The 23,294-nt window shown below is 40.9% G+C and overlaps 2 protein-coding genes across 3 annotated transcripts; both read left to right on the forward strand.

The window, feature by feature from the left end:
• The first annotated feature begins 1,139 nt into the window (after nucleotides 1-1,139).
• On the forward strand, nucleotides 1,140-10,142 carry dld (deltaD). Its single transcript, XM_086149331.1, has 14 exons — nucleotides 1,140-1,269; nucleotides 2,691-2,766; nucleotides 3,168-3,247; nucleotides 3,325-3,393; nucleotides 4,805-4,874; nucleotides 4,971-5,071; nucleotides 5,149-5,292; nucleotides 5,524-5,625; nucleotides 5,724-5,914; nucleotides 6,000-6,170; nucleotides 8,744-8,933; nucleotides 9,028-9,165; nucleotides 9,590-9,679; nucleotides 9,841-10,142. Exons 1-14 carry the CDS (start codon nucleotides 1,231-1,233, stop codon nucleotides 9,904-9,906), a joined length of 1,527 nt encoding a protein of 508 aa, XP_086005457.1. The 5' UTR covers nucleotides 1,140-1,230; the 3' UTR covers nucleotides 9,907-10,142.
• Nucleotides 10,143-12,033: 1,891 nt separating this feature from the next.
• On the forward strand, nucleotides 12,034-22,404 carry syt8 (synaptotagmin VIII). Of its 2 annotated transcripts, XM_086149333.1 has the most exons (11): nucleotides 12,034-12,377; nucleotides 15,655-15,778; nucleotides 16,051-16,161; nucleotides 17,492-17,671; nucleotides 17,801-17,967; nucleotides 18,091-18,186; nucleotides 18,495-18,662; nucleotides 19,148-19,315; nucleotides 19,438-19,555; nucleotides 20,734-20,867; nucleotides 20,943-22,404. In XM_086149333.1, the coding sequence occupies exons 4-11, from the start codon at nucleotides 17,509-17,511 to the stop codon at nucleotides 21,177-21,179; spliced, it is 1,251 nt and encodes a 416-aa protein (XP_086005459.1). In that variant the 5' UTR covers nucleotides 12,034-12,377; nucleotides 15,655-15,778; nucleotides 16,051-16,161; nucleotides 17,492-17,508; the 3' UTR covers nucleotides 21,180-22,404. The 2 variants fall into 2 exon arrangements, with proteins under 2 accessions (XP_086005459.1, XP_086005458.1); XM_086149332.1 differs by lacking the exon at nucleotides 16,051-16,161 and having other exon boundaries at nucleotides 18,086-18,186.
• The last annotated feature ends 890 nt before the right edge of the window (nucleotides 22,405-23,294 follow it).

Below are 23,294 nucleotides of genomic sequence, written 5' to 3' on the forward strand. Positions count from 1 at the left end.
AGTTGTCAAAGATTGCACCAAGTTTGTCCTTTGCAAATCTATGTACCTTTGTCCTTCTTCTGGTTCTGTAATTGTAAGATTTGCGTGACAGCGTGAGGGAGTGCCATTGTAAAGTATATCAGCAATCAGCTAGCAGGTAAACTGCTGACTGTGTGCCATATTAGAGTGTTCAAACAAGCCAATTGATTTTTGGTCACTTTTTTGCAGGGCCAGACATGAAAATGAGAAAGCTGTGTTTTTTAAATTGTGTCATAAAATTTGCAGCCTTATGAAGAAAATGAAAATGCAGTTTGGAAAACTTGTTACTCATTTTATTTACTAATATTGATATATATTTATTAGGTCAAAATATGCAGCAACATCCTGAAACTGAAAAATGATTTCTGATAATGCATTTTATTTTTCAAACTTGACATTTCTATTGAAATTTGATATCAATTTGCAAAGGAATGTTTTGAAAATTATATCTTAAATGTCTTTTGCTTTTTAATTTGGATTAAGAGAATGAGAAAGAAAATGTGAGTGTAGATTGGATAATGTATTACTCGTTTTATTCATGTGTTACGATATTCAGACAAATTCTGAGAATGAAAAAGCATTTCGGCTAAAGCATTTTATTTTTCAAATTTGGCATTTCTAATTGAAGTTCGGTATCAATTTGCAGGGATATTTTTTTGAAAATTCCTTTTTGATTTAGATTAAGTCAGAGACTGAGGAGTCTGGGGAAGGGATAATAAAAAAGGCGGTTTGGATTATGTATGATTTATGTTTATGAGTCAAAATATACTACTATATTCTAAAAACACGAAAAAGAACTTCTGCTCATCCATTTCAATTTTCACATTTGATATTTATAATTGAAATTTGATATACATTTGCTAGGACGTGTATTGAAAATTAGATCATAAATGCATTTTGCTTTTTAATTTGGATTAAGTCACAGAATGGGCAGTCTGGAAAAGGGAAAATATAAAAAGGCAGCTTGGATTACTTATTATTCATTTTATTTATGAATCAAAATATACATCCACATATAGAAAATGAAAATGCATTTTCAACAATGCATTTTCATTTTAATTGTTGGTAAACAAACGGATTAGGAAAAGGGCAGATGTGGAGCTCGCCTGTGTGACGTCATACGAAAGCGACGCACAGGCGTGCGCAGTGACAGGAGTCCTTGGCTCGTCGGCCTGCTGGAGGTGAACCAACCTGTGAGGGGACGCAGTAAAGATGCAGAGCTGGACGCGGTTGTACAGCTCCCTGGCCACGGTAAACCCCGACCCGACTGACCCGCCGATCTGCCCGCGTTGTCCCGGACCGGTGCCTAGAGCCGGCTTGTCGGTTGACGGGGCTCGGAGAACCCGCTTTCCCGGTCCCTGCTAGTTGGCAAGCTAACTGTGGCGCATAACTGCGGTAGCAACCGCCGGACTCCGTGGGAAAAACGCGTGTTTCAGTGTCGTAGTGATTATTGGCGATTTTAATCGAAACTTAAGCAATAATTTTACATCGTTTGTATATTGTATGGTTTGACTACTTTTATTCGGCATTCGTCAAAAGAAGAGAAAGACAATTTACTGTCTTCTATGATGACTTCAATTTCCGATCTGCGCCGGTAACTTGGACGTACTGCTATGTCCCTTGCAAAATACGTTACAGTATTACTCAATCTTAGCAAGGACAATTCTGCTCGTACACACGTTGCAGTACTTCTGTCTTAAGTTGTTATTTATTTTTGAAGGTCTAGATAATCCCGCTGAAGTATTACTTGTTGACTAAGTGCGCCACAGTTGACGGTTCTCGTCTGGCTCACTCAGGTTAGCATAGCAGGCTAGTTAGCAAAGGTTATTTAAGTCGTTGGTTACAGTCTCTGGTTTTGTTTTTCTTTGAAAACTACAACTAAATCAACATTTGTGAAAATAAATCACAATTTAATTTGGCTAGGTTTGTGGTACAAAATATTTTTAACCCGCAGGGCACTTAATCGAGAAAAGTTCGCACTGCCTGGATGCTAATGTTTATCTCATAACGAGACTTTATTTTGAAGGGACAATATTCGTTTCAAAACAAGAGTGGTGTATTTATAGTGAAGCGAGACCAGAGAATTAGACAAAAAAAAAACCCAACATCAATTTTATTTCTCACATTTGAATTTTACGCAAAGTAATTAAGTAGTAAGGTAATCAGGGTTCAATAATGGGTAAATTAACTTCGCTTAAGTATAAAGCACATGCAGGTTATGAAGTATTTCCTCAAATGACTCCAACTACTATTGAATTATGTCAATTTTTTTCAAATCAGCAGTAAATCTGTATAATTTACGTTTTAATTGTAATCATTTATACTTTATTAATCCCTCATAGTAATTCGTTCTCTGCATTTAACCCATCATGGGGGATTATCTCCTATCTCTGTCTCTTTCTTCTCCTGCCTGGGTTCTCGCCACGTTCTCTGTCTTACTCACACAATCCAAAAACAGTTAGCAGGTTCATCGAAGACGCTGTAGGTGTGAATAAAACGGTGAATTGTCAAATATCTCCATACCTGACCTTGTCCAGATGTGAGCTGTGCTTGTCTCCACCCATGGGAGCAGGATAAGGGGTGTAGATAAGGATTGAATATGCGATTTACAGCTCAATTTTGTGGGTTTTTGTATGATTCTCCATTTTAACGTGTGTGTGTTTCCCCACCAGCGGAGCCACCACCTTCCCGCTAAACTGCATGTAACTGCAGGGGTTTCCGTCAGAACCTACGCTGACAAAGCAGCAAGTAAGAGTTTTTAATCACCTTCATCGCACAAAGCCTATCGCCGCTGCACAATCAGAACATGACCGTTGACCCCGTGTGTTTCTGACAGACTCTTGGTTTAAAGTGGGAGTCTTTCAGAGTCTCAAAATTATCCATAAGTGTGAATGATAGGGAATGGTTGGATGATTGACAGGTGACCCATCCAGGTTAGACCCTGCCTCCAGCCCAGAGTCAGCTGTGATTGGCTTCCCCAGGCATTATGCTGCATAAGGTTTCGATGAAAGTGTTTGCGAAAGTAAAAGCGTAAAAGTACTTGTAAAAATGTTGAATAATATACTGAGCAACCAGCCTGAATGTCGTAGTTTACTGATGGGGTATGAGATGTGTCTTCTAACGTCTCTGTCTCCCCTGATGGCACCCAGTCGATGCAGACGTCACAGTGGTCGGCTCTGGGCCGGGAGGCTATGTTGCCGCCATCAAGGCCGCACAGCTCGGCTTCAAGGTACCATGACATTCTTTTTCTCCTCCTTCCAAGTGCGGTGCGTTTACCTCATGCTGTATGTGTCTTTTTGTGTGCAGACTGTGTGTGTGGAGAAGAACATCACACTGGGAGGAACCTGTCTCAATGTTGGCTGCATCCCCTCAAAGGTAAACCATCACACACTCACCTCCATTATTGCAGAAAACAATAAAAAGCTGTAGAGCTGTAAGGTTATATTATCCAAACAATTAAACAGTTTGTAAAACAGTGACATTAACCTATAGAAATACTCTTAAATGGATCCCCGGCAACCAAGACATTATTGGCCCATTTGGTCAATATTTGTACCCACTACATAAAAACACAAATAAAATCTTAACATACCTTAGTTTGAATAAATTGTAAAAAAAAAGTTTCACTTGTAGGCTACCATTGTTATTACTTTGCAACGCAACGTAGAGATGTCACTAGGGTTGGTCCTGGGCTTGGTCCCGTTCATTTTACAGTACAGTCAACATCACCCGCAACCTCTTGGCTAAATGTGTCAAATGCGTCCAGAGGGAAATGGTGAGAATACCGCCGCTGAACTTTACGAAGCTGTGTGCTTCTGGAAGATATGCCCCTTGGAAAGCTGTGCAGACTAGCATTTGTCTTTGTTTACCCTGGACTGGAAATTGTACCCAAAAACAACAGTACGTGGCATTATTACCAGATATACCGTACAGAGTGGAAGTGAACACTCGCAGAAGATCACAGTTAACATGAGCAACCTCTATACATTATCAACCCAGAATGTGTTGCGCTAGTAAAACAGTGGTGGCAACCGTGGGTTAAAATGTGTTATGAATTGTGTGTTTTTTTTTAAAATTATTTATTTGTTTATTTTTAAAATTTATTTATTTTTATTTTTAAGGAAATAACAATTCTCCATGTTTTTTTTAACAACACATTCTAGTATGAGACAAATAGTAAAGCATGTTCATGCCTATGAGTCATCCGAGGTGGGGTTCCCTTCAATAATCTGCAGTGAAATTACCTTAAAATGGGCAAAAAATCTAAAAACCAGTGAGAAGATTCCTCAAAGGTCACCTGGTCATTGGAAAGAAATGCTCATGGAAATCCAAGAGAAATACCTGATGGCAACAACATGAAAGTCAATTTCAGGAAACATTCAAATGTTCAAGATATCAGCCAGAAAATGACAGGAAAATGTTGCTGTCCTATATACCGATAATCTAAAACGGACATGTAATTCAATAAGAATAAGAATAAGAACAACTTTATTTATCCCGAAGGAAATTGTTGTGCCAGAGTTTCAAGTAAAACATAACAATAATAAATAATAGTAGGAAATTGTATAAACAGTAAAAAAAAGGGGGGAGAATAAGAAATACAAATAAAGCTATAAAGTGTCAAAGTCAAGGCTATGAAGTGTTTTAAGGTCTTAAGTACAAAGATTTTGATGCAAATGAATGAATGAATCAGACTTAAAAACAAAAAAATGGACAAACTGATGTTTAATATATCTTAAATGAGTAGAAAAAAAACATTCACATATGGGTATGTGTGTGTCGGCAGGCCCTGCTCAACAACTCGTACCTCTACCACCTGGCCCACGGGAAGGACTTTGAGAGCCGAGGGATCGAGAGTAAGACAACTTTAAAGATGGTGGAAGTAATATCTGCCGCTAAGGTCTGAAAGACTGCTCTGATGAAGGTTTCATTAATCCTCCTTCCCCATCCAGTCTCAGGCATCTCCTTGAACCTGGAGAAGATGATGGCTCAGAAAAGCGGTGCAGTCAAAGCCTTGACGGGAGGAATCGCACATCTCTTCAAACAGAACAAAGTCCGTCTTTCCTCCCGTCTGCCTCTTCCTGTCTGTTTCTCTGGGCGGAGCTTATAGCGTATAACCCCCCTTTCTAGGTGACGCACGTCCAGGGCTTTGGGCGGGTGACGGGTAAGAACCAGGTGACGGCAACGACATCTGATGGCAGCGAGCAGGTCATCAACACCAAGAACATCCTGATTGCTACGGGATCAGAGGTCACGCCCTTCCCCGGCATCACGGTGCGAGGCCACGGCCGCTTTTTAGGCGTTTTCAAACTTTGAACTGTTGGGAACAAAATCATTACTCCTCAAGAACAATGCATTCCTTGCATTTCCACATTTTCAGCCTTGTCTGTTAAAAATCTTGTTTAAATTTGACCCCTCAAACAAAAAAAAGTCAAATAATGTCTAACTGGTGTGTAACATTGTGCGCCTCCTGGACCCATCTGATGCTGTTTGCCTACCTTGCAGATCGACGAGGAGACGGTGGTGTCGTCCACCGGCGCTCTGTCCCTGAAGAAGGTCCCCGAGGAGCTGATTGTCATCGGAGCTGGGGTCATCGGTGTGGAGCTGGTCTGTACCCCGCTGCCCGCCAGTAATCACGTCTTTTCTGGCCCGCTCTTTGTTTTCATCAGGCAACAATTGACTTTCACTCCTCCTTTGCGCTGCAGGGCTCAGTGTGGCAGCGGCTGGGGTCAAAGGTCACAGCGGTGGAGTTCCTGGGCCATGTGGGTGGGATGGGCATCGACATGGAGATCTCCAAGAACTTCCAGCGCATCCTGCAGAAGCAGGGTCTCAAGTTCAAGCTGGGAACCAAAGTCCTCGGCGCCACCAAGAGGCCTGATGGCAAAATGGACGTGTCGTAAGTGGGCCCACGCACACACACACACACACACTCACACAGCTTTTATTGGTGGCCGCGGCCTATGACACTTTCTCTGCTCAAGGGTGGAGGCGGCGGCCGGAGGAAAGAACGAGACGCTGACATGTGACGTGCTGCTGGTCTGCATCGGACGCCGACCTTTCACCCAGAACCTGGGCTTGGAGTCAGTCGGCATCGAGCTGGACAACAGGGGCCGCATTCCCGTCAGCAACCGCTTCCAGACCAAAGTGCCAAGGTACAACCACACTGCCTAACACAAGGTTTCTGCTGTTTGTTAAAAAGCATTAAAAGTCATTAGATTTAGCACAATGAAGGCCTTAAAGGGAATTAAAAAGCAATCAATTAAATGTCTAGAGGTGTTAAAAATTTGAATACACTTGATGGGGATAAAATGTTATTGTTCATTATTTAGTGATTAGGCTATATAAACATGTAATCATTTTGATCCGAATAGTGTGATGACCAGTGATGATTGACAGGCAGATGTTGTCAATTGAGGATTGTTCATGACCGCAGTTCTGACGGTGCATGGAAGAGTGGAATGTAGTGTTGTGTCGGAAAAAAAGGGAAAGTGTAATTTTCAACAACAGCGGATGGCTGGACTATTCCGAGGCTGGTTAGGGCTAAAATCCGGGTGAGGCGTTTTGTACTTTTAACTTTTTTAAACTTTTTACAATGGGCATCAGCGCGGTTAAATGACACATGCCATCAGATGGTCATAAGTCCCCGAAAGGCAGGCAGTGGTTGACTGTAATGGATTTTTTTGTAGGGACTAGCAAGGTAACTGTTCCCGTCGCACAACACGCGAGCTGCCGCTGCTCCGACCACCATCTTCGCTACAGTGATCGCCTTCGGTGCCGCGGGAAGACCAGCCACCTGTGTTAGGTGCTTCGGTGTCTGAACACTGCAGTGCAGCACCACTCATATCTGTCAAACGACAGTGTTTCCAAGCTGTTTCAGGAAATATTTCCCGTCTCTGATGTTGCCAAATCTGCTACATGTGGAAGCACAAAACAATATATAATTATTTGGACTTGGCCTACACTTTGGAAAGGAACAAACTCCACAGGGAAGTGGAGACCTGTAACATTACTGAACAAACTGTTTAGGCCCAGAAACTAGCTTGTAACCAGGTCACAGCTTGTGGCAGTGTTCTCAAAGTGTCCCTCACAAAAGAACTACTGGATTCTGTAGCTTTGGCCAGGGCAAACGCAAGATGCCTCTTGATAAAGAGAGGAGGATCCGAGAGGGTGAAATGCGTGGACCGAAAAAAAAAAGCATCGGAGGATGAGCTGGAAGCAGTGTGAAAGAAAAAGGCTGACAGAGGTATGCGCCAGCCTTCAGAGGGATGCTGATCAAGTTGCTGAGAAAGCTGGCAACAATGCAAATGATCACCAAGTCAAATACTTTTTGAGGAGATACAAGGATAGATACCTGGAACCAAAAAGCGTTGACAGAGTATGAAAGGAAACAAATGAAGAAATACGTACTAATAACCATACCGAAAGTTAAATCAATGGGATTCTTTAGTTCCATTGCCACTCATAAGGTCATATGTGCATATCTGCTACTGTGTGAAATGTATTCCAGTTGTAAATGATTGATATTATTTTAAAGAAAAGTATCTGCAGTCGGACATGGCATTGAATTACATTAGCTGATGCCTGCAGAAACCCTGTGGTGGTCAGCATGTGATAAAGGAAAGATATTGTTAAAAAAAAAGAAAATAAATATATTTTTTGTGCTTCTCTTCTGATAAATCAAGATTGCAGTAGCAGCTCAGCTAACACGCGCTCCTGATCATGAACAAACTGGCCTTTGAACAGTCTTTGATCCAATATTTTAAATCGAGCTGCAAATGCACAAACAAACTTGGGGGCTTTGCAGCATTGCAGCGCAGCAACAGTCATGCGTGGTATTCCATGTTGTTTACATCATTGTTTTCCATCTTTATGATGTTTTTTTTTTTTTTTTAAGGTAAGTAAGTTAGCCCTCATTATGGCTCCCAAAAAAACTAGTGTTAGTTGTGTTAAGAAGATGTTGAGAATTAGAATTACATTTGCTCTGAAGAAGGAAATGATAGCTAAATGTGAGAGCGGTGTTCGTGTTACAGATCTCGTCAAGCACTTTGCCATGGCTGTGTGTACAATCCCTAAGGACAGAGATGCGCTAAATACTGCTAATGTGGCTAAAGGGGTAACTATGTTAATGGAGCAAAGGGCTCAAGTCTTATAAGAAGTAGAGAAGTGATTGTTAGTTTGGATTAGTTAAAGATAGAATGCTAGAGATAGCATTAGCATGCAAGAAGGCTTTACTTTTGCATGGTGATTTAGTGAAGGAAATGCTGAGTACTAGTGCAGGCAAGAAGAGAAAGAACACCAGAAACACAGTAATACAGGGGTGTCAAACTCACGGGCAACATGGAGGAAAATCTACTCTCAAATGGGACGGACAGGTAAAATCATGACATTAAATACTATGAATGTACCTATTGTTGAGTTCACCACGGAAATGCGTCTTTAGCTTTGGAAGCCACTAATAAACCCATAAAAAAGTTTCAAAAAGGTACTTAATGATTTTGGAGCTGGAGAACAATTGATTTCAACAGGAAGCATCGATTCAGCATGCGAACGGAGTAAAAAAAACCAAAAAGAATTCATAAGCCCGGGTGTTTTACTGTATTTTCAGAACTGCTCAGATGCTTAACTAGCATCTGAGCATTCCACAATTGCCCCCTTGGGGACAAATAAAGTTTTTTCTGATGTCGACTATCACATTACCATAAAGCTTAACCCACCTCCCCTGCAGCATCTACGCCATCGGGGACGTGGTTGCTGGGCCCATGTTAGCCCACAAGGCTGAGGACGAGGGCATCATCTGCGTGGAGGGGATGGCGGGTGGCGCCGTCCACATCGACTACAATTGCGTTCCCTCCGTCATCTACACCCACCCGGAGGTGGCCTGGGTGGGCAAGACGGAGGAGCAGCTCAAGGAGGAGGTGACTCTCTAAACTTTTAGTTAATTGTTTATCTTTTAATGAAAGTGAAATGTCCCACAGTGGAATGAGAGCCTGCACGTTCTCCGCTCCTCAGGGGGTCCCCTACAAAGTGGGCAAGTTCCCCTTTGCCGCCAACAGCCGAGCCAAAACCAACGCTGACACGGACGGCCTGGTGAAGATCCTCAGCCACAAGGAGACGGACCGGATGCTCGGAGCACACATCCTGGGGACTGTGAGCTCCTCTTACTCCACCTCCATTTCCTCATCCCCCTCTCCTCTGTTCCACCTATTTCTGATTCTGATTCTTCTCATTCACCTTCAGTCTCCTCCTTATCTTCCTCCGCCTCCTCCTTTCAGTGTTTTTACTCCCACAAAGTAAATGAGACACTCCATTTTGAGTCCAGGACGTTCCAAGAACCAGGACGTTCAAGGGAGGTTTTAAAAAACAGTCAAATCTGACCAAGAAAACAAACTTTGACTTTTCCTCCTGATTAGTTTGTTTAATCTTTAAGAATCGTCTCGTAGAAAACTTTTTTGTCAATTCAAGTATCCAATACGTTTTTTTTTTCCACAATTAATTTCCCATCCGACAACCTTGAATATCCAGATGCACTTTTCCTGCTTCATCTGTACTAATGGTGTTAATTTTCCTGCAGGGGGCAGGAGAAATGATCAATGAAGCTGCACTGGCCATGGAGTACGGAGCCTCCTGTGAGGATGTTGCCAGAGTTTGTCACGCCCATCCTGTATGTATATACACACACACACACACACACACTCACACACACTCATTCACACATTATATTCATCCTCTATTGAAACGCATGACGGTTGAGCCCGCCGAGTGGTGAACATTGTAACTACAGCAACGATCCTCACACTGACCTCCTCCTCTTTCCTCCTGCAGACGGTGTCGGAGGCCTTCAGAGAAGCCAACCTCGCCGCCTCCTTCGGCAAAGCCATCAACTTCTAAACAGCAGCACCTTCACTGTACATAGAGAGGAGAAGAAAACAGTGTTTTATCGCTCCTCCCACTCAGAACCCAACCTGTACCGCATTAGTTGACAAGTTATTTAAATGTTCTCTATAAAAACAATAAAGGAGATGTTTTAGGAGATGAAGAAGGACTGCAGACATGTTTTTGTCATCCATCATCATTGACTCATCTTGCTGTTTTTCAAAATAAAACAAGAAATGTGTCAAATTTAAGGATGGTCCCCTGAGTTTAGTATTCCTGGTGACTAAGATAAGGAATTGAAGTCCCTCAGACCCATAATTTCATGGTTTATTTAAACTTTTAATTTTAGCTGGAAAATATTGGGTGTCAGATTTAACACAATTTTTCCCAGTTCTAATTGTGAGCGAACTGAATTTCACTATTGAATATGAATTTAGAAGAGAACCTCAGCTTGCAAAACGCCCCTAATTATGCACATACCAGCCTGCAAACAGGTTTCTATCAAATTTTGAATCGAGCTGTGAACCAGCCCTCGGTGTACAAACAAGCAAACTCATGGGCCTTTTGTGTCATGGTATTGTTGCGGCAGTCACGCATGGTGTGTTTGTTTGTCAATGTGTTCTACTGTTAAAATGCTGTTTTTCAGTAGGTTAGACTTGATTATTAGTCCCTGAAAAGTTAAAAGTGCTGGTGATAGTGGTGTTAAGAACTTCAGTCGATCGGAAGAAGGAAACAATAGCTAAACGTGAGAGTGGTGTTCGTGTTACAGATCTCGCCAAGCACGACATGGCTAAGTCAACCATCTGTATAATCCCAAAGAACAAAGATGCGCTAAAGGCAGCAGATATGGCCAAAGGGATGATAGGAAATTCTTTTGTCACAGCAGCGCAACGATGACAGTATCTTAAAGTAACTTGCAGCAACTCCATAATGCTGACAATCCCAAATTGCCAGCATCATGGAGATTTCTTACAAATGCATAAAGGATGAGTCAGAGTTGTTCAGCCTACGCTAATTGAAGAACTATTAATAGAAGTACAAACAAGAAACAGGAATAAGACACTAATAAGCTATTGTTATCAAATAGTTATAGTACTCAGATATAAATTCAAATAATACAACACAAAGATTGACAAATATTTTGGTCATTACACAAACTAATGATATTTTAAGAGGAAGTGATTGAAACACTCAAAGAAATATCTGGTTGACAGAATACAATGGACCCAGCAGTGGCTCTGCTGAATCAATTACCAGGAGACATTGAAGGAAGAGGCAAAAAATATCTCCTACAAATATTACTGATGACAACTGATGACATTACAGTTAGGTGGCTTTAGACGGACCTCCAGCGCAAAATAGGCGGATTGAGAGAATAAAGGGAATATATCTGATAGAGGAGCAGTGCTATAATATAACATTGAGGAATGCCTATATGCACTCAAAATTCAATATGCATCATTAATAAATTTAATACTGTTTTTTCTTACTTTTCATTATTATTACTTTTTTCATGTTACTTTTTGTTTTCAAGATACATTTTTCTATTTCTTTATTTTTCATTATCTGATATTATAATTTTATTGTAAATCCATAGATGTGATTAATTTGATTCTGTGTGTGTGATTGCATATGTAACTGCAGTAAAACTCAAGTTTTAACAAGTGTTTTAATCATATCACAAATGTTCTCACTTTTGATTAATTTTCTTCATTTTTTTTTCTTACTACCTGTTTGCTGTCTTTCCAGACTTAAAGGACCTTTATAGCTTAATGAGCATCAAATATGAGTTTAAAGTGACTCTCTGGACCCCCTGTTGGTATTCTAATTCATCACTTAGTTTTCAGAATTAAATATTAATATTACATTAAAATAAATCCCCTTGTTTTATAAAACAATATTGAAAAAGGGAGTCTGACAATTCAGAAAATAATTTGCAGTTTTAAACACATCTGTTTTGTAAAAAATGATGTGAATTCTAAGGGAACTATGTCCTAATCTCCACTGGATCAAGTTTTTTTTTTTAAAAAAGGAGTAAGAAAGAGTGTGAGAGCATGAGTCGTTCATCACTTCATCCAGGAAAAACTGAAATTGAGATTGAGACGGTTCCTCAAACAGTGTTTTTCCTCCTGAATTCTTACTCGATTTGCTCACCAAGGCGTGTTAGTCCAGACTCCACCTCTGTTTGAACACGGGCAGGTATCAGTGTGTGCATATGTAAAACAGGGAGTGCATGTGTGTGTGTGTGTGTGTGTGTGTGTGTGTGTGTGTGTGTGTGTGTGTGTGTGTGTGTGTGTGTGTGTGTATTCAGTGGGGTGGCAGCAGCTGCAGGTCAGATTCAACTCTTAACGAAGATGGACTGGGGTCTCTGAGATGGAAACACCCTTAAACAGCCGGCTGAACAAACTTGAAGAAATTAGATTTAAAGGAAATTTATATCAAAAACAAGCACACATAAACTAGGGGACGTCATCGTTACTTCACAGGTACGACAGCATTTTAATTTTACTTCTGTTAAACCTGTATCTCCGGGCATGAGTTTGTTTACAAGAATAAAAGCCCCAAGATGAATGGAAATTGACATTTAACAAGTAATAAAATATTAACCAATTATATAGTTAATGCATAATGTTTCTAAATAAATTTTATATTGTAAAAATATGAATTTCTTAATGTTTTTCACATGTATGTTTAACAACTCATCTGTTAATATTGTATTCGACGAGTGTTGCTGTTTCCACGTCCGTCCTCTCAGCCTTTACTTTCCGGCCGAGCAGTGGCCGATGCTGTTCTCAAATCTAACGATAGGACGTTTTTTTCCCGAATGTCAAGCGCAACTCCTGTCCGTTTTTCATTATTAAATAATAATCCGTCATTATTATTTTACCGAAAACGATCATTTTACCGGCTCCTAAAAGTTCCGCTGAGTGTGTCAGCTAACAAGCGCCGATGGCGCCACACAGCTCACGCTAACGCTAGCTGATAGTTCGGTTGGCACATGCTAACATCTCTTAACATTCATATCAGTGAAGCAAACATACCTGTCCAATAAAGATGTGTATGAGCGCCACACACAACACTACATATTTAACTGGAACGCCAAACATTGTTTTAGCAATGCAAGTGATGGCAGACTAAGGTGCATATTTTGCAGTGCTCAGTCTTTCGCTCAAAACAGTCAAAGCTAACGCTAGCAGATAGCTAGCGTTAACATTCTTTTTATTAACCTTTTACAGTAGACCAAATTGCTTATTTATTGTGTCAGGTTCTGTTCAATGTTTCTACAAGTTAAACGATAATGTATGCCTTAAGATAACATTGGGCACCATAAAATAAATTTGAATTGGTTAGGTTATGAGGATAGACTATGTTGTGATGCTAGTTTTTGTGCTATGCTATGATACAAAGATTCTCTAGCTTAGTTAGCCTGTGATGCTTGGCATACACTTGCCATCATGCTACCTTATAACATTAGCATATGATGCTATTCTATAAAGCAAGCCGACGATACGGCTAATACAGAGGATGATATTAGCCCAAGACAGCAAGCTTTTGCATGGAAGCATAATGGTATCATAATTCAAATCATAATACCTTTTCAGTTTCAGAATGTAACAATGTAGTTTGACTCATAAATAAAATGAGTAAAAAATAATCCAAACCGCAGTTTTATTTTCCTCTCTCCAGGCTGCTCATTCTGTGACTTTATCTAAATTAAAAAGCAAAATACATTTATATCTGATTTTCAAAACATAGCCTGACAAATTGATATCAAATTTCAATTAGAAATATCATAATTGAAAATTGAAATGCATTCACAGAAATGGTTTTTCATGTTCAGTATGTAGCATATTTTAACAGTATCATTATCCATGCTCTGTGAATTTTTGGTGTCTATGCAGACATTATCTTCTATCCCTCATCAGATGAGAAAATCTTCTCTTTAAAATAAGGATTTCTGAAATGATCTAGCCATCTTATTAGAAGTTCATTCACAGAGAAGTATAGGAAGATATTTTTAGGGGAAACTATAGCAATAACATTCAAATTGATCAAATGGTCATCTGAAAGAAAGATATTTGTAAGTCAACATAGGTCCAAATATTATGGAAGCATATAGCTATCATAATTTCAATTTAATTTATTAGTAGAATGCCTTTTCATTTTCAGAATGTGGTATCATATTTTTACTAAAATGAGTAATGCAAACTGCATTTTCATTTTCATCTTCCAGAATGCTCTTTCTGTGACTTAATCAAAATAAAGGTTATTTAAGATTTGATTTTCAAAACACTCCCCAGCAAATTTTTATCATATTTCAATGTCAAATTTCCAAATTAAAAGGCATTAACAGAAATGCTTTATCATTTTCAGAATGTAGGAGAATAGTTTGGCTCATAAGCAAAATGACTAATAAGTAAGCCAAACTGCCTTTTTATTTTTCCTGTTCCAGACCTCCCAGTCTGTGACTTAAACCAAATGAAAAAGCAATAGACATTTGAGATTGAATTTTCAAAACATACCCCAGCAAACTGTGATTACGTTTCTATTTGAACTGTAAAATTTGATTATATTAAATGTTTTTTCAGAGATGCTTTTTCATTTTCAACATGTGTCTTTATATTTTGACTCATTAATAAAATGAGTAATAAGTAAGTCCAAATTGCATTTTCATTTTCTTCTTTAAGGAGCAGAGTTAAAAAGAAAATGAAAAGAACACTACCGTCTCATTTGCATGTCCCGTCCCACAAAAAAGTGACTAAAAATTAATTTGGATTCGCAATCCCAAGCAGTGCAGGAGAGTGATGTCAGCAGCCAATTTTCTTTGTTGGGCAATTTATGCTCTCCGTGGCTTAACTGCTTGCTGATCGCTGATGCTTGTTTGCATGGCACTCCTTACATTGTCATGCAACTCTTACAATTATCGAACCAGATAGAATTGTAGACAACCTCTTTATCAGATACCCGTGACAGATCTGATCAGATTATCGAGAGCTTGGCAGAATACTCTGCCTGACCTGTTATCAAGGAAGTAGGAAGTTGCCCTAGCCAAGGACTCCTTTTTTTCCAATCTTTATTGAACTTACAAAGTATTGTAGCGTTTTACCGTCACCCAGGAAACACCTGGGTGACCGTAAAGCGTCTATTTGATAGGCAGTAGCTGTTGTTGGCAACAGCCGCGCCACACAAGCCTGCAATACAACTATCTTTTCCAGCTCAATTCCAGGTAAAAAGAAATAAACAGAATTCATTGCACCCCAAACCACACCCACAGCATTCTCAGAAAGCCCAAAATCACACAGAAAATAAGCATCAACATAAACCCCATCATTCGTGACTTGCTACACTACAAACATATAAAACATATAAACAATCAAACATCATTTTAGTTATGAGTCAAAATATGCTGCCACATCCTGATCATGAATAGCATTCTGCTAATGCATTTTAATTTGAATTATGATACCAGTATGCATCGATAGCTCTGGGGCTACCTGCAGTAAACATTCCACGAGTGTGTTTTACAAATTCATGACGTTAGCCTTTGAAACCACTCCGTAATGCTAGAATCAGTGGGCGATTTCCAATACTTGGATAGTAGCTTGTAATGCTATTATCCCATAATGCTAGGCCCTGAATACTAGCCTGTGATGATAGTTTCTTTGATACTGGCCTCTTGTACTAGCCAAATTTGTTAACTCTTCAACTATTCAGGATGGGCGGAGGGTGAAGGCGTAACCCTTTTTTATTTCGTTCTTGAAGGAATGTCCACTCTGGACACTTCCTTCCTCATCACTCACTCTGCTGCAAGCAGCCTGGTGCCTACAGCTGAAAACAAACCTCAGGGATTCCAAGTCCCTGTAAACCCTGTTAACGTCACAAAGCTGTGAGTAAATTATTATTAATCAGCTTAATTGTTTGACAAGGATCACCAATTTATCATTCATGGAGCGTGTTTGTTTTGCAGTTGTGAGTGGGAAGTCTTTTGGAAATTATCTTTTAATTCTCAGACAATGTCAGATATTTCTACCAAAAATAAAAAAACAAAAAAAACAGATAAAAGATTGGAAAAATTTTAAATTAATGAAGATATGATTTTAAATAAATGTTAATTTCAAAATGAATAGCCCAAACTGAACATGAGAACATGTTTTTTAGAGAATGTGGAGTGGAGAAAATGTCTTAATGGCAGGATGGGCTGAGGGAACAAATAATCTGGAGATCATGGGGTTTGGAAACAAAGCTGATGGAACACAGTGCTGAAAGAAGGTAGGTGATGCCTAGGGAGCTCCGTCATTTAAAGGATGTTCTTCAACGTTTAGGTCTGCTGTAACCCATGACGACAAGTTAGCTGGAACACAAACACACACGTTCTGTGGGTCTGGTTAGTATCAGGTGGAGTGTTGGCTGTTTGTTGATGGCGGAGTCTCGTTGCCTGAAAGTCTTTGTTTGATTGACAGCTCCGTCCAGGGCCGAGAGCTTAGTGGGACCTTAACAAATAGAGCTTTAAATATCCACTTAAAGGTCAAGCTAAGGGTTTTTAACACACATCTGCAATATCGAGCATCTTCTTAACACACATTTTGTAATACATTGTTTGGAAAATTATTTGCTTTCTTCTTGAAACTTTTTTTCTCATTTTTATGCTTTTTAGTTGGTGAATACATTAACAGTTCATAGTTCAATGGTTTTTATCAAAAAAAAAAACGAATGTGTTTCCTCAGCTGCTGAGGAATAAAGGAATATGTTATCTGAAACAATGGAACAATATTTGTTGAAGATTACTCATCCTGTGGGACCTCAGTCTTATTGCTTTCTAAAAGGTCAAAAAACAAGATGATACACTTTTGGAAATAACACATTTAATAACATATTAGCAAAAAACATATATACATATATACATATATATATATATATATATATACACACACACAAACGTGTATAAATGTGTGTGTATACATACATATATTTTTTATAAAGTAAAAATAATATATAAAATGACACATCTGACTCTTTTCAAATGCCACTTCATGGACAGCGGCAGCCACGTCGGTGTCAAACGCTTATCCCATTTCTTGTAACATAGATCTCAGCTTGTATCACAAGGCATAATATTGACTGAGCAACGGCTTGTATATCGAATAACTCTTGGTTTAGTCACTCATAAGTCAGGGTTCCACTGTACTTGACTTTTTTTTTTACTTATTCACCATTGATTAGTCTCTATTGTTTGTTTGCACTTGTTATAGTTCCCATGTTTGTTATTGCGGCCAGAAATGAAGTCCTTACACATGAGTGTGTTAGTTTTAGTTTGCCACAAAATAACAGTGTTAACGTCTGGCCTGTTATGTGTACTACAGCATTCTAGTTTCCTACTTCTATTGTGTACTGTGCTCGTTTTCAAAATGTCACCGCCTGCATTTTGGAATATTTGAAAATGGTGACTGGAAGCGAAAAAGGAACACTGTCATGAACCACGAGCCGTGCTTGAGTGTGTCAAAGAAATCAGAGGGAAGAGTATTTCGATGCGACCTCCCCCAACTTGTCAGACGTGGAATAACATCTGACAGCTTGACACCTTTCCTTCCTCCTCTTCCAGACTTGTCCCCCTTCACCATGCCGATCATCCAGAAACCAGCAAACACCTCTCACCCGCCCACAAAGATGGACTCCGTCACCCATACACCCACCACCATCATGGCCGCCACCAACTCCACCGTCGACCCCTTGGTTGTCGCTGCCGAGGACTTCGTCAACGGCATTCTCGACAAGATTCCCCGTGAGTGTGAAATCGAGTGAGGGGCAGCAGGAGGCCTGTGAGGGGAAATTAAATAAAAGGTGCATGAGAGAGGTTTATTGAAATGTCCTTGTGTGTTTTAAAAGTAAACGAGTTACGTTTGTGTCTCAGTGCCCCGCTGGGCCATCTACTGCCTCCTGGTGGCCGGAGTTCTGCTGCTACTGCTCTGCTGTCTGTGCATCTGCGTCAAGTGTTGTTGCAAAGGGAAGAAGAAGAAGCAGATGAAGGAGGCACAGGTCAATGTGAAGGGTGTCAACGGCAAAACAACCACCGCTCTGGTGAGCAGCAGCGCACCCAAGAGGGAGAGCGCCCTCTGGCTTTACTTTTAACCCATTTATTTCTGCTTGTCAGTCAGCGGGTGCTCTCCGCTGACATTAACCCTCACTGTCATATAAGAACAGGTTCAGCCCGACGTGGCGGACGTGGATTACGGTGCTACCAAGCAGGCAAGAGGGAAACTGCTGTATTCATTGGAGTTTGATGCTGCTCTGCATGAGGTGAGTCACAAAAGTTTGACGGTGGCCCCCAACATCCCAGACCTTTGCAGGTTCTTACAACAAAGCTGGAGTTTTAGATACAGAAGCATGTTTGTCACAAGGGAACATCTTGGTCGAAAATCATATCTACAAAAGGTGCTCCAGTGTTATAAGATTGAAGCATCAAATTTATCAGAATAAAGTAAGAATATCTGAATATTAAATTACCAGATATTTTTGGAAATGCAGTCTTGGTATACGGAAACAGTGATGTTTAAAATTGTCAGAACAGTGAGGTTCTGTCCTGAAGGAACTTTTTTGTGGTGTAGCTGAAGGTGGGGATCAAACAGGCCAGCAGCTTGAAGGCCATGGACCTGGGAGGAGGCTCTGACCCTTACGTCAGGGTCTATGTCTGTCCTGACAAGTCCAAGACCTGCGAGACCAAAGTGCTGAAAAATACGCTGAACCCCATCTTCAATGAACACTTCAACTTCCAGGTACCAGAAAGTCTACGGCGCCATGGAGACGGGACTGACTAAAGCTAGCCTCGAACTGTTACTGATACCAAATGTTGGCATAAAATTTGCAACTTTGAGGTATCCAGCTGCCAGATAATGCAGACACATACATACATACTCACACAAATGTACACAGAGACACACACAAAATTGTTAACGCAGATGTTGGATTATCAGACTTGTGTTTGCTATGTTTGCTGGGCTCTCTGTTAGCCTGCGACATTTTAGGGTGGAGTTCCACACCGCTACATGCTACGTTCTAACTGGAACATATTAAACACAAATATTCATCAAGTTCTGTGTTTTCTGGAGCTTCAATTTGTGTATCTTGTTTCTTGTTTAGTTGAATCAGAAAAATTCTTTCCTTGGCCATTGATAATTTCTGTGTTTCATTGGCCCTCTTGTGGTTTCCATGACAACCTGTGTGCAGGACTAACCCAACCGCCCTTCCGATTTCTCCACAGATGGTGAAGGCGTCGCTGATGAAGTCGACGGTGGTGATGCAGGTGTTCGACTTCAACCGGTTCACCAAGCACGACATCATCGGCGAGATCCGGCTGCAGCTTGCCTCTGTTGACTGGAACCACGTGATTGAAGAATGGCGGGACCTAGACGAGCCCAGCAAGTTTGAGGTTCCCGGAGCCTTCCTTCAGTCCTGGACTGCCAATCAGAAAGACGATGGCTTGAAAATCTGCCTTATTTGTACTTCTGAGTCAACAGGGGTTGTGTGTCTAAGCAGTCGTCTTCTCCGCAGGAGGAGAACCTGGGCGAGATCTGCTTCTCCCTGCAATATGTCCCCGCCTCCGGCAAACTGACCGTGGTCATTCTGGAGGCCAAGAACCTGAAGAGCATGGATGTCGGCGGGGCCTCAGGTAACCCAGGGAGCATCTTTAGCTGCCGTCCAGCTGGTTAATCTTTAGTTAACTGGTTTAGAGGTTTAAAGGTGAGATGTTTCCTTCACCCCAGAGTTGTCCTCAGTTCTGACTGTGGGTTCGCGGCTGTGGACTTGGTCAGGCCCTCATCTTTATGGCACAGCACTAACACCTGAAAGTGTTCCTCAGGACACTTTCTTTCTCCAAGACAAAGGAAGTTTTTTAAGTTATGAAAGAGTTTTGTCTTTGGAGAGAGAGAGAGATGAAAACGCAGAGTCCAATGAATCCCGGTGTCCAAGCAGAAGCTGAGAATCGGAAAGCTTCATTTCTTTGTGAGAGAATACAAAGCCCGAGTCATTCCGCCAAACAACTGATTTTTCACATTGAACCATCCCTTTTTCTATCCCAAAAGTTATAGACTTGTACGCAATTTTCACATAACACAAGTTTGTCCCCTTTTGCCCAGCTTTGCTTATGCCTCACTCGTTTTTATTGGTGTCGTTATCTTCCCATCTTCTCCCAAGTCACAGGTAACCCCGATTTTTAATGGAGATCGAAGTTCAGCTTTCGTCCTATTAACCCACCAAATGGCTCAGGATTATCGTTACATTGGCGCCTATCTTTTTTGACCGACCTCTCACTCGGACCTTTCTGACTCTTATGTTTACCATAGTCATTTTCTGTTTGGGTATGTTTTTTGGGATGGGGCTGTTCGCACATATATACCCTCTTAGGCTGTTGTGCTTGGAAGGGACGGTTGTATAATGAGGCCCCTCTAACACTTGGCCTTACCACACTTTGATTAGATTGTACATTGATGCCTCTCTCACACTCCTGATTATGCTGAGGCCTTTACCATACTTTGATAAGATTGTATATTGACGTCTGTAACACATTTGATTATACTGAGGCTTAACACGTTGCAAACGCACCTCGACGTTCCCCCATGTTGGTCTTGTATAAAGAATATATGCGTGTATGCAGAATTTGACACAACAAGTGTTGGACAAGTGAAGAGAGGATGGGTTCTGGACCATGGAAACTGCACAGAACTCAAAAGAACCCGACTTGTTACTTCTGTGTCCTGAGCCAATCAGGGTTTTCCACAGAGTATGGATGAAGATCGCTGATTTTCCCAAAAGATCTTGAGAAACTAAAGGATTATTTGCCTCCCATAGATCCTTATGTGAAGGTGCAGCTGGCCCTGGACAAGAGGAAGTGGAAGAAGAAGAAGACCTCGGTCAAAAAGAAGACGCTGAACCCCTATTACAACGAATCCTTCACCTTTGACGTCTCGTTTGAACAAATCCAGGTGTGTGTGACGGATGAGGTAGGCCTGATGAACACGGATGTGTAATTGTGACGGTGGGCCCGCTCGTGTCCTCAGAGGGTGAACCTGGTGATCTCGGTGTGGGACCACGACGCCATGAGCCGAAATGACCCCACGGGCAAGATCTACCTGGGCTGCGATGCCTCGGGCAACCAGCTGCGCCACTGGGCCGACATGTTGTCCAATCCGCGGCGCCCAATACCCCAATGGCACAGCCTGCTGTCCAACCAGCAGGTCAACACCGCACTCAAGCTGAAGAAGAAGCTCCCCCTCGCCAACAAACTGCCCTTCTGAGGCTCCCCTAGACCAGAGCAACATATGACCCCAGATTACAGTGACTTTAAACTTCAGCACTTCCTTTTTGTATGAACAGACTCCAGGTAAAATAAATTACACATCTGATTCCTCAGACAGCTCTATTCTTGTTTCCAAATGGTTGATCAAAACTGGATTCTGGGAATCCTTGAATTTGCTACTGAAGGTCTGGTGATTCCAGCCTGGGGAGGTAGGGGGGGGAAGCCTTATCAACACCCATTAATTCTCTTGGTTTGGGGGACGACGCTTGACCTGGACAAATCAGCTGTCAACCACAGGGCCGCATATGTAGCTCATGAGATTTTTATCCTTATCAACTGTTATTGCGGTACATTTTGATCACATGGAAAGGGAAGCTGATGGCCTGGCCTCCCCTTCCAGGAACCACTGCACCGAGTTGCTGAAGGACTGAGAAGAGGCTAGCTAGGGCAACTTCGTTGATAACAGTAAGGGCAGAGCATTTAGCCAAGCTCTCTATAATCTCCTCAGGTCTGGCATCCCATTCAGAGGTTGTCTGCAATTCTATCTTATTCTGAAATTGTAAGACTTGTGTCACGTTGTAAGGAGTGTCATGCTAACAAGTGTTGGCTATCAGCTAACAGGTAAACAGCAGAGCGTGTTCCAAATTAAAGAAGAAGATTGGGCGCTGACATCACTGTGCTGCTAGGGATTGCGAATCCAAATTTATTTTTGGTCATTTTTTTTGCGGGGGCATGCAAATGAGAAGGCAGTGTTATTTTAGTTTTCTTTATACGTTTGTAATAAAATGTGCGACCAAACGAAGAAAATGAAAATGCAGTTTGGATTACTTATTACTCAATTTATTTATGAGTCAAAATATACAGCCACATACTGAAAATGAAAAAGCCTTTCTGCTAATGCATTTTAATATTCAAATTCTAATTGAAATTTAATCACAATTAGCTGGAGTATGTTTGGAAAATTCAATCTTAAATGTCTCTTAAATGCTTTTCTACTGTATGGAATGAGCAGTCTGGAAGAAGGAAATGAAATAGCAGTTTTGATACTTATTCCTAAATTTAGCTATGAGTCAACATATGCTGCCACCAGTGAGGTGCAGTCAGTAGAGGCAGGGGAGGCCCGGGCCTCACCTGTCATCATGGAAAGAAAAAAATGCAAAATGAAAAAATAAATTAAATGGTCCTATTCACTCTGTGATTTGTACTATAAAGTTATTTTCCCCTTACCTTCACCATTTGTAGGTGTTTTTTTTCAAAATCGCTAAAAAAAATCCACATTTACTATTCAAATCTGAAGAAGAGACTGCGGTGATGCGGCAAGCAGCTGAGCCCACTATGGATTGCGCAATGATTCTGCTAGCTGTGATGGCATGCTGTGCACTGAGACCGTATTGCTGTCTGTGGATGTCATTATTAAAAAAAAACACTTTTAATATATGAACTAACTTTCCATGGTTTAGCTGATGTGTCGAATGTTTTTCGACAACAACTGTAACGTGTTTCTCGTAATCATGAAACAATTGCGAAGAGACATTAAGTGAGGCACGCAGTGACGGTGCCTCACGGTAGGGGGCACCGCTGATCCCAGAGAACCTTCTTACTACTCGACTACAGAATAATAGAATTAGCAATAGGAAGCTACAGTACACGGTTAGCAAGTCAAGTGCAGCCATCCAGTTATTTTTTGCCAATCTCATCGGGCTGTATAGCTCACAAACGATGAGGGATGAATGTAAATCTCCTGGGCAGCCTCTCAACTTTTTGGCCCAGAAGGATCTCATTCGGTGGAGCGGTCATTCTCGGCACTGAAAAGACTCAAAATGTACAGTTGAAACAGGACCGATCGAGGACGACCGTCTTCACTGGCAGTGATTTCCATTGAGACAGAGAGACTTTTAAAACTGGAGAAAGAAACGGAGGACTTCTACAAGCAAGTTATCGATGCCTCAGAAGGAGCGGCGCATGGACTTCATTTATATGTAAAGGTAAGAAAAAAATAACGTTTTTTTTACATGTGCTTTTTTCTATGCTACACTTTGTACATGCAAAGAATGCTGATATAATATTTTAAACAAAACATGTCAACTGCTACCAATAAAATGTTGAATAAGTT

The sequence above is a fragment of the Fistularia commersonii genome, chromosome 7 (assembly GCF_037954325.1).
Source record: "Fistularia commersonii isolate RoL2024-O1a breed Wild chromosome 7, RoL_Fcom_v1.0, whole genome shotgun sequence".
NCBI classification, from domain to species: Eukaryota; Metazoa; Chordata; class Actinopteri; order Syngnathiformes; family Fistulariidae; genus Fistularia; species Fistularia commersonii.